The 11,912-nt window shown below is 32.8% G+C and overlaps 1 protein-coding gene across 2 annotated transcripts; it reads right to left on the reverse strand.

Annotated features, from left to right (window-relative positions):
• Positions 1-1,643: 1,643 nt before the first annotated feature.
• On the reverse strand, positions 1,644-7,711 carry LOC131031183 (putative cyclin-B3-1). 2 transcript variants are annotated; one of them, XM_057962225.2, is made up of 13 exons: positions 7,379-7,711; positions 7,219-7,279; positions 6,658-6,763; positions 5,299-5,343; positions 5,146-5,203; positions 4,242-4,877; positions 3,933-4,064; positions 3,373-3,462; positions 3,110-3,271; positions 2,962-3,021; positions 2,749-2,847; positions 2,436-2,614; positions 1,644-2,169 (listed from the first exon to the last, which is right to left on the reverse strand). In XM_057962225.2, the coding sequence occupies exons 1-13, from the start codon at positions 7,391-7,393 to the stop codon at positions 2,037-2,039; spliced, it is 1,776 nt and encodes a 591-aa protein (XP_057818208.2). In that variant the 5' UTR covers positions 7,394-7,711; the 3' UTR covers positions 1,644-2,036. The 2 variants fall into 2 exon arrangements, with proteins under 2 accessions (XP_057818208.2, XP_057818207.2); XM_057962224.2 differs by having other exon boundaries at positions 4,242-4,880.
• Between the last annotated feature and the right edge of the window lie 4,201 nt (positions 7,712-11,912).

Here is an 11,912-nt window from a genome sequence, read left to right on the forward strand (position 1 = left end):
TTAAATATGTGTGTACAAGACTAGAAGGTCATCATACTTCTATTGTGCCACTCCATAAATACCAATAGATATAATCCATAAAGGCATCCTTGCTATTTTTTCACACATTTGAAAGCACAACACTTTTGATACCACTCACAAGTGGTATCCACTTAATCATTCACCACTAAGGTAAAATCACTCATAAATCTAGGCAAAAACTTGATATAATTGGCTAACCATGTTTCAAACCCAAGATCAATTGACCATTGCATCATAAAGTTTTTTGAATTAACAAAATACTAGAAACATTTTAGTTTTCTATCATATCTTAGGCTTCAATTTTCATAATTAAGACAACTCCAGTTTCATCACTTAATTATATTCAATTTGTAAAGAATTGGCATGAATGAATTCCATCTAAACAAAGCATCTTTACTCATAAGACAATTGTTAAAAACTCATGTCTTCAATTTTTACATGTTCCTACAATAATACTCTAATAAAATAATTTGAGCATATTCCACAATTCAATGAAAGACAAATCATAAGTTTTAAATATGTGAGTTGTATAAAGCTCATAGGCCTAGCTTCTAAACCTAGTGCTCAAATAAAACTCCAAGTTTTACTCACGTACTTTTATCCAATTTGAAAAGTATTAGCATGAATCATTTGCATCTAAACGAAATACCTTTCTTCATATGACAACTTATAAAACTTCATATCTTTGATCTTTACATTTTCTTATATAAATACTTTCTAAAAAAAAATGCTAGCATTACACACAACCTAATGAAGGAATCTATGTCGGTCGAAGCAAGCTCATAGACCTAACTTCTAATATGGTACTTTAGTACCCCATGGGGTGACCCACTTGATCATTAATTAGAAACATAATTAATCTACAATTAAATTTTAGTCATAATGTTTCGTATTAATTTTATCTAAATGAGCTCATGTGTCCAAATAGGATAGGCATCATTGTAATTAGTTCCATGACGATCCTTTTGAAACAACAATTTCAATGCACTCCTCTTTCTTATAGATAAATATTTTACTAATTAAGCATCATATTGGAGGCATTTCACCAATAAATGTATTTTCCCTTAAAATTGTGAAAATTCAAATGAATAAAAAGAATTAATGAACCATTAAATCCAGAATTTTTTCCAATTAGTAATCTAATCTTACAACATTTGCATCAACAAAATTATAATCAGAGTGGCAAATTTAGAATGTGATAGTTTCCAACATCTACTGAATACAACAACAAACCAATTTTACTTGAAAAGAGAGACTTAGATCAATAAAAGAAGTATAACATGATACAAATAAATCTTCTATTAGTTTCTAAAAAATCAATTAAATTACTCCCACAAATTAACTTTGTAGTTAGAATTCATACCTTATGTTGTTGCTAAACCTCCTACTTTAAGGAAAGTTTTTCATCAAGTTTTAGTTCATTGCTTCTCTTAATTATATATAAAGGACTCTCCAAAAATATTGAAAATTGATTTCTTTCATGTAAAATTGAGTTTATTTATTTTTATTTTTATTGCTTCTCTTAATTCTAAGAGGATATACAAAATAAACTACAGTGTTTTCATCATTGAATATGACAATGAATTATAAAGCAGTGTCATTTACCACGTTCATGAAGCTCAGAACCATAGTAATATTCTGTCTGTTGGTATTTCATATCACAAGTTAAATCTTGTTCAATTCAGCCATGATCATGCCCTTATTCATTACCATGATCATGCCCATGCATTGTCTTCATGGTTGAATACCATGCCCTTATGACTGTAAATACAATGCAAATCTACACAGAACAAATTTGATATTAACTGACCTAACAGAAAAATGTCACATAATGCACTTGACATTTGCAACGGAATTTGATTTACAGTATAGCAAGGCACTCATTTAATTCACAAAATGTGAAGTATAGCAAGGCACTCATTTTAATTCACAAAATAGGAAGTAATATCTACAGGATGATTATGAAATATTATACAGGGAATAAATTCACAAAATTAAAAGAGGACAAAATTCTCTCATGGTAAGTAGGTCACACATGGTAACTTCGCTACACACTTAAAATCTGAACCTAAATATTTCTTACGAACGACTTGCAAATCATTTTTCTCTGCTCTCAAATGAAATCTTGCAACCATGGTAGCACACTCCCTGCAAGGAAAAATAAATGTTCAAACACCCTGATAAACAGTAAAAAAGAAATTCAAACCATGTATAGCACCATATTGACACTCTGTACAACAATTTTGAACTGTGCATTAACAATGTAGTCAAAGGACAAAAAAGAGCTCTTCTACCTACAAAATGGGAAAGCATGCTAAATCAAGCTCCATTTAAGAAAAGAAAACACCATGTTTAAATGATTAGGTAAGAATGAGAGGCTATGAAAACCTCCCACCAATCATTCAATGACTTACTTCAACTCTGATTCAATGTAGTGTGCATGTTTTTGGAGTAATCTTGTCCAAGGTGGCTCCCTCTTCAAGACATGCTGGGCTATACATGTAACTGAGGCTGCAAGCATGGATGGTTTCCATTGCAATGATTCATATTCAACAAGACAGAGCTCAATGAGATAGAACGACAGATTCTCCAGCTGATTCATCAGAACAAAATTGCATTAGATTTCTCTCCAGATCGCTCATGGTGGAGATTATCTGTCAATTGATATACCAATTTATACCCAAGTTGAATCTTTTCAAATATACAAATAGTATTAAGATAGAGTACCTCTTCATCAGCTTGAGCAGCCTTGAGGAATCTTTTCAAGAAAACATATGGTGTAGGAACAGTCAAATTGAATCTTAACTTGTTAAGCATCAACTTCTCCTACAAGCGAGCGAGTTAAGCAGATTACAAATATGAGCAAAAGTTAAAAGAGATTTCAAACGATAACTGTAAGACAAATGCATCACTAGCATAAATTTTACAGAGCAATATTACCATGGAAAGCATTTGATCATGTGTATATGAATTCTTTGATATCTCTAGTAAATCTTCAACCTGAAGGTTAAAGCAAGCAAAGCGTGAATAAACACAGATAAAGAGAAGAAAACAAGTACATGCATAGAAACAAGCTTTTTCATCATACCTTAGGAGGCCAGATCTCTTCATATTTGGAAGCAATTAACAACGCTGTCAAACCAACTAACTGAAAATCCTTTCTTGTGATCACATGGATAGAAAGAAATCTATCCAATATATTTGTCATGAGAAAAAGAGTTTCTGGCATCAGTTCAAACTTCAAATGGACCTGCAATAACATTCTATGTTAGTATGGTATGATCAACATATGTAAGTGGTAACTAATTATTAAAAATCACTTGTCTATCAAGTTGTGTTTTCATCAAGTACATCAATAAGCCAGTCAACAAGTATAGCTCGCATCTTTGGATTAATGTCAAGTTGACTTGACATGTAGCTGGATGATGGGCATTTGCGTGCCTGCAACAAAATAAACTGCCGTAAGCTTCCACAGGGATTAAGAATTGCACTAATTTGATTTCAGAGCTAAAAAAGTTTGCAATATCAAGAAATTCTTTTGGTACTTAAAGAAATTCCAAAAGGATGGATTATAGATTCTTTTATTTGATTGGAAGTGAACTTTTAAACAAAACAAAAAGCACTCTTTCATTTCCTACTGGTCCACACTATCATTTTCATAGTAGACACTGCAGGCTATACCACATAGTGCATAGCATCACAGATTATCCATAAAGCGACGAATGCAAATTACGGTGGTTATGCTTAATCAGCAGTTGTAGTGGTTCTTAACAAGACGATACTAATTCAACTAATGTGAACAGAAAAGAGTGCAAGTTTGCTATTCAAAAAGAAAGATACCTCTACATCCCAATAAAAATGGCAAATGTGACCAAAAAAGGTGCAAGTTTGTCATTCATAAATAACTATACCTCTACATCCCAATAAAAATTGTAAATGTCATTAACATAATCAGCTACAGCTAGCTGATTTTCATTATCAGATTCATCAATGTTGGGTAACTCCCTTTCAATTCTCTCTGGCTGACTAGGTCCAAGAAAAGCCTGTTTAATTAAAACCATTAGAAGACATTTCAGTAATGCACAAACCCCTTTTTATGAAAGAAAATAATCCAGAAATACGCATACAGTTAAATACAAACTGCCATCTATATGGTGAGAAACAAGGTTATAGGGATAACAGGTTGAAACAAGGTTATAGGGATAACAGGTTTTCCAAACCTCACTTCTAGCCGTCAATGTTGATGTAAAGGATTTTCGCATTTTGCCCTTCCTCTTTGAGGCATCAGGTGGCTTAATTCTTCCTGAGACCACCTTAGCCTTAGCTGGGTGCACCTTCAACTTGGTAGTCAATGCTGATGTAAAAGCTGTTTGAGGCTTGACTTTCCTCTTTGAAGCATCAGCTGGCAGAATTTTTCTTGAGATTACCCTAGCATTAGGTGGCAATACCTTCTTCACCCTGGCCTCATCAGAATTGCCCTTGCCAGAGATGTAATCATTCGAAGGTATTGGTGGCTTCTGAGGAACAGAGTCAGCAGAACTTGATGCTTGTTTTGCTGAGAACTTGGTAGTCAATGCTGATGTCGAAGGCCTATCATGCACTTCTGAATTCAAGGTGCATTTAGCGGAACCATCAAGGTTTGAAACCCTGGGTGGCTTACCTGAGAAACCAACGGTAGATGCCCTTGGTGGTTTACCTGAAATATCAACATTTGAAACCCTGGGCGGTTTCCCAATTGCTGACTTATGACTACCTGAAAGCCGGACAACAAGAGGCTTATGTGTTTTAACTGATGCTGACAGCTTAATTGATTTTGCAGCCACTTTTTGTCTCACGTTTCCCTTTCCATCTTTGTTCTGCTGCAGAGTCAGTTGCAGAATACAATCAAAACAAAGGCCATGTGACAATAAAATCAATAGACATAAATATCTTTTTGAAAAGAAAAGGTCAATTTATGCAGATTGTCTGTCAGTCAACTAGATTATTGAGGTACGAGTAAACCATAAATATTTATCTTACAAGATATGACAGTACTACATTCTTCTAACAAAACCTGTTGGAAATGGCCAGAAGTTTTACTTTAAATGGCACATGAACAAAAACAGCAAAATTTAACATACATACCAGTGAAGACGAAGATACCCTTGCACTACTATTGTTTGTGAGATTGATCCCAAATTTCCTACAACACAATGAAATACCCAATGCAGTTATATATAAAACCCCTGCTAAAGGTTCAGGTTATCGAACAGTGAGAAAGTGGGAGGTGTAATCTACCTTGGCACTGGCCTATCACCAACCAGGTTCTTCTTTTTAGACTTCCTGTGTACATATTATGAAATGTCAAATATTGCGAAAACCATATCAGTTATATCTTCTAATGGATAGAAGATTAAAAGTACTTAAATATAGAATATTAATACAATTTCTGAAACCATCTTGTCCATCTAGTCTAATGTTGAGGAAATTTTCTCAAGACCTAAAAGGACAATATCATGTATAATGAACAGAGGATTAAAAATATTTAAATACAAAAAATCAATAAAATTTTAGAAACTTAATCAACTGATCTAATGTTGAGAAAATTTATATCTCAAGACCTGAAGTAGACAATATTACAACCAAAGTCTGTATCACACTGCATTTGGTGAGTGTTGTGAGCTAAAAAAGTACTCGGATGGCAAAAATATAGAAAAAAAAATTACTTTGGGAAATCCTTATGCATAAACCTTTTGGCAAAGATAATTGTTTCATTTAAACAAAAACAAAAAAATAATCCTTATAGCTTGTACATCTCCACCTTCAACTCAAGGAGATTGAAGGAAAAGGTACAAAACCTTTGAACGAGATGCATTTAATGGTGAATAATTCAATTTCTTAAAATGCTTAACTATTTAGTGGTGAACAAAATCCATTTCTAAAAATGTAAAAGGCCCATATAATCTGATTCCTTAGAAGTCATCCCACAAAGAGAGATTAGAAAAGAAAATTTAGAAATTCATCAAAGTTGTAAACCATATGAGAATGTAGATGAGCAAACCTTATTTCTGTAAATCATATCCTGTAATGCCTTAAAAACAGCTTTATTTCAAAAGCATAATATAGAAAATCATGTAAAATTACTTGGGGGAAAAGCAAATAAACCTTGAAAAATCCTTAAACCAGATGGATTAAGGATGAGAAACTTTATACCCTAGAAAACTGAGTGTGTTACCCTAGAAATAGCTTTGTTTCAAACAAACCGCACACGCAGGCAAATGTCATATATGAGAAGCTTTAAGTGATAGAATTTGGGAACTTTAACTACCAAAATTAGGAAGAAACATTAAGTATTAGAAATTGGGAAGAATACCAAATCCATCGATGGGTCTTGGATTAGCCCGGCAGATCTAGACTGGATGCAAGCACACTATAGTGGCTTTGACAGAAGAGTACCTCTCCATCATGGCTTCTAAGTCAAAGGCTATAGCCCGCAAGGGAAGTTCAAACAAGAAAAAGTATTTTTATGCGGAAAGTTCAGGAAAAGTCAAAAGAAAAACCTTAAAACAGATGAATTAAGGTTGAACAAAATTATTTCCAGAAAAATATTACTACTCTGGATGCATCAAATGGGTATCCAGCAAAAGGATCGCTTACTCTGCCTGAACATCATCAGCTTCATTGGATTGCCTTGCAGGACGACCTCCCACATTCCCAATGTCACATAAAACTCTTCTGGCCCGTGTATTAGCCCTTGTCACCACTGCATCACAAAACTTAAAACATAAATAAATCTAAATCTAAAGGAAAAGTAGAGCACAGAGCGACCCAAGTCCCAAAGGCCATCAACCTATTCATAAATTTAACCCCAGATAAAATTAAAATTAAAAAATAAAAAACAGAATCCTCTACATGCACTTGATCCTGTGAAGCCCTATCAAAATTCTGCAATACATTGTGAGTTGGAAGAAAACCCTTTCCAGGAGCAGAAAAGTGCTTTTCACCCTATTTGATGAGGTAACTCCTTAAAACTCTCAACCTATTGATACATCTAGCCCTGAATGAAAACTCAATATCAAGAAATCGTAGAGAAATTTGAATGCCCTCTACAACCATATCAGTTGATGGAAATCGTGAAGGCCCCAATGATACATCCGAACCCTACGAAGCCCTACCCAATTCCACAATCCAATAGTTCATGTGGGTTTGAAAGAATACCTTTTCCGGGAGCACCTGTAGCCTTCTTCTGCACCCTATTCTCCACACCAAATTTGCCTTGCTGCAAAACCCCCAAACACAAAAACAAAACAAAATTAGCGATCGTCTGTAAATAAAAAAAGCTTGATAAGAAACCTAAATGATGGAACCAGATCTTTACCGTAGAGGAATCCATTGTTGAACCCAACAATTTCTTCGAGAACCCAACAAAGCAAACAGGAACAAGCGATCCGATTAGCACAGAGCGGCGATGCTCTCTACCTGAACTAAATTCCAAGTAAATGAATAGCTAGCTAGTAGCCATGAATCTGTATACGAGTTATTTGTTACCACCAACACATACATGATCTCTCCTCTTGGATTTCTTGAGATTAGAGAAGAATTTATTTCGCCTGCCTTCGCATTTTGAATCAATGGACAGAGCCCACATTTTCAACGGCTACATTTCTCTCTTCCCATCAGCTCACTTTGAAATCGCAACTGTTCAAAAAATGGGACCCACTAGCGGATGTTTATAAAGATTGGAAAAATATAATGTGATTTTATATTTGTTGAAGATGGAAGCGCCGACTTTTTCTAAAGTTCTTTTTTTAATAATTATTTTAAATATTAGCATATAATGTACCAAGTTTTTATACTTTCAATTTTTAAAAGAACTTTTTTTTAGAGGCCTTAATTTCTAATGTTTGACTATTCTTTTTATAAAATTTATGTAGTCTCGTAAATTGTAATCTCTTATAATTTCACATTCTTTTTGGGGTCCTTATTTTAGTGTCCCCTTTTTCCTATATCATTTCAAGTTTATTTGAGTTCTATCCTGTTTTAAATTTCAATGCAATTTATTCTCCACTTAAATGTTGTCAATCATAATAGAAATTCTAGATTTAATATTAGGACCATATTATCTCGCTTCCTTGAAAATTATGGCTTATTTTGTCGAGACACTATTCAGAAGTTTGAAATATTTGATGCTTTTGGCTGAAATTATGGGAGAGTAAAGTGTTAGCCTTTATATTACTGGATTTGGTCTCGATATTGGATATGACCATTATAAGTTGGCAAAAATGCAAAAACGCCTTGAGAATCCTATCTAAGACATCATCTTTAATTCATCATATCATTTCATACCCACATGTTTCATTTCGAGATAAAATATTCTTCTATTAAGAACGGATCTGACTATAAGGAGCATCAAATTATAACAAGCTATCTTCAATTATGTTTTCATGATGGATTTTATTATGATTTATCATGTTATTGCATAAACACTTGGAGGACTTATCTAAAGAGCATTGCATCATCAATCAAAGGTATGACCATTTCATTTCAGCACTTCAATTAAACATTTCATTTCAAATTTAGCATCTTCTCTACAATTGCAATCCCTCTTTCTAATCATCATTGTTGTAGTGGAGGTTAATACCTACCTAGGGTTTTGACTTAAGCAAACCCCTACATAGCCCAACACCATTTTATCTCTCTCTTTTGTGTGTAGGATTCGTATTTGACATAGAAGGATTGCAAATACAGAAAGCACGGGCTGAGACAAAGGGATTCAAACTTTGAAGGAGCAAAAAACCCTAAATATTGTTCAAAAGTTTGAAGTGTCCAACACTTTTTCGATTTTAAGGAGATAACTTGTGTGACATCCTAATCCAAAATCTATTCATAACACCTACATCAAACACCTTTAGGACTAGGACATCTAGCCACATAGTCCAACACTTTCAGGCTCAAATAATAGACATGGGTTCCTTTCTAATCTGTGTTTCCAAATTTGTTCTTAGAGTTTGCATATCTATTCTATAGATTATTGTTTATGATGATCTCTACCAAATTTACCTCTTTAGACCTAGTACTTTCATTTTCAGATTCTAATCAAATCAAGAGAGAACAATCAAACCACAAAGTACCCAACTCTCCTAAGGAGATGAATTTGGGCCTAACTGGTTGTCCTCCATTGATGGGATTGGGTTTTATTTCTAGTTTGCATGTTTAGGCTAGTGAATCCCATATTCCATCATATATAATTTAAAATCTATATTTGGTAGATTGTCCTTTGTCTTATCACTTTAAATAAACTAAGTATACATTTGTATGGTTTAGTGTTATGATTTGGTATTTAAAGGCCATTTATTGCACTTTGCATCCTTACATCTCTCAAACATCCTCTCTTATCCTAAAGCATTAAGAGAGAAATCAATAGAAAATTACTTGGATTCGATAACTAAAATGATTAATAAATCAAAATGCATCATCTTGCAAGTATTCTTCCTTTGTACATATTTTCAATGGTTGACCAAGGAGAACTTGTCTCCTTACAGTGAAATGACAACCCTTCCAAGGTCTTATTTAATACTTCTAGCCCCAATATTAGCAAGAAGAGTGAAGAAAGTTAAGGCTTATTAATAGAGCAACATAGTAAAGATCTACATCAATCGGAGTCAAGTCTAGAGTTGTAGGATGAGTCCATAATTACAAGTCTATTTAGATTGTGGGAATCAACCTTTTAAAGCAACACAAAGGATTGATACAAAACATATGATATTCTTCTATTAGAGAGATCGCATATTCAAGGTAGGCACTATTATTCCAAAAAAATTATCGTGTGGTAATCATACTTCAATCATTGATCTAAGTACCTTGATCTTCCTCATTTACATTACTAAAATAGCTAGTATATTTGTCTAAGTTATCAGTCACCAATTATTATCATTTAACCTAGGTTGAGTTATGCTTGTGTCTATGCATTTGATTGGATTAGTCTAGGTTAATGCAAAGAAAATCATTATTTTATTTTTGACACCTATTGACCATTATAAGCATATCCTTAAAAGGTGTTGAAGAAAATTGGATTTTAAAAAAATTGAAGTTGGATAGATCATATCATTTTGAGGGTAAATAAACTTAAATAAATTATCATTTGAGGGTAAATATACCACTTACATAAATCATCTTAGGACAAATAACTAAATTACAAAGAACATAAATTTTATTTGGGATAATGAGATGGGATTCAAATGATTACATATGAAAATTAAATGTGAAAGTTGAAATATATCAAATGTAATACTTGGCTCAAAATCTCATGACGATCTAATACATTTGATAGTTGTTAAAAACTTATTTGCCAAAGTGTAGAAAGTTTAGGGCTTTCTATAATGAAGAATTTAATATATTGATCACAATACACTCTAATTCACCTATGCACATGTGAGTGCAATATTTGTGGGTACAAATTTGAATTGATGCTCAAACCTAAACTGTAACTTATAGATTTGAACTTGTAGCATGTAAACTATTGTAATTCACTTTCCTGTATCTTCTAATTTTTTAATTTGTTTAAGTATTGGTGGTAATTAGAAACAACTTTAAGAATCTATAAAATTATGAAGGTCATGTTCTTCTTAATCAAATCCCCAATTAGACTAGGTTTACAACTCTAAGTGAAATATTTGTGTAGAGATTAGTGTGTTATTCACTTACAAACCTATGTTTATTGTTATTTTATCTAAACACTTACCAAAGGGTACATAACTTTTGATCTAAATCTTTTATTAAAAAAGTAAAATCAAGATCTTAATAATTGGGGCACACTAAATACATCAAAGATGTGTATGGAGATTGTTAAAATAAAGCTCAAAAATTAAGAAAATAAGCTCCAATTTTTTTCCACATGGTACCTAAGAAAAAAGAAGGGGTGAGAGGTGGAAACCAAATTGAAGATCTTCAGATACTTGGGATTCCATTTTAATGTCATTAAATAAGGAGGTCATGGTAAAAGGTCAATAACATGATTTACATTTAGAAGAATGGGGCATCTTATCATAATTGGTGGGGTATTCATTAGTTGTCATGGTCTTCAAGGCGTGCTAGTTGTAGGAATGTTGCCTACTATGAGTTATGAAGTCAAAGATGTCTCCCTTTGTTGTTTCTATCTTGAGTACATGATTAAATGTCTACTAGGGCACAAGTTTTTTTTTATAAAGTTTTAATGGTCTCTATAAACCACTTGGTAGTTATGTGTTTCCTATTTTATTTTATATATGTATTGAGTACATGAGATATAGGTTTCATGGTGTTATGCAAGCTAATTATTACACCGTTTAGCGAAAATGCACTTAGAAAAATGAATATTGAGCAGATTGTATTAATGTAATCTTGTTCTTAAAATATGAATACTATAAGGAATCTAAGGTAGCTAATCAACATCCTACACTAATCTTGAGAGGAGGGTTATGCAAAACTTTTTCACATTTTTACAACAATTACAAAAACTAAATAGAAATAAACATAAATATCATGCATACCATAACACAATGATTTACATGGGGAAAACCCTTTTGAGAGAAAAAATCCACACTTCAAAATCCACCAAATATATTATTTTAAAATCAACAATATTACAATACACTTGCAAATCAAACCTCTAATTGGAGTATCGAATCTAAAGATCCAGAGACAAATCAACAACTGTTAGATTCTCATTATACATCAATATCCTTAGCCATAATATATAACCCTCATAGAATATGATTGACTTCTAGGGAAGAAAAGGCCAAATTAATAACAATTATTATTTTTTTTTTGGCAAGGTGGCAATGCCATTTGATATATTTTATTAATAATATATAATTTTTACAATATATTTAAAAATTGGTTCAAACTGAGCTCCCAGAGAAAAGAACCAGCAA

Source organism: Cryptomeria japonica, chromosome 8, assembly GCF_030272615.1.
Source record: "Cryptomeria japonica chromosome 8, Sugi_1.0, whole genome shotgun sequence".
In the NCBI taxonomy this organism is placed as follows: Eukaryota; Viridiplantae; Streptophyta; class Pinopsida; order Cupressales; family Cupressaceae; genus Cryptomeria; species Cryptomeria japonica.

Coding starts and splice junctions, on each gene's coding strand:
- LOC131031183 (XM_057962224.2), bottom strand. Junction 6,764..7,218: donor TACAGGTGCTCCCGGAAAAG/GTATTCTTTCAA, acceptor TTTGTGATGCAG/TGGTGACAAGGGCTAATACA. Junction 2,848..2,961: donor ATGATCAAATGCTTTCCATG/GTAATATTGCTC, acceptor GCTCGCTTGTAG/GAGAAGTTGATGCTTAACAA.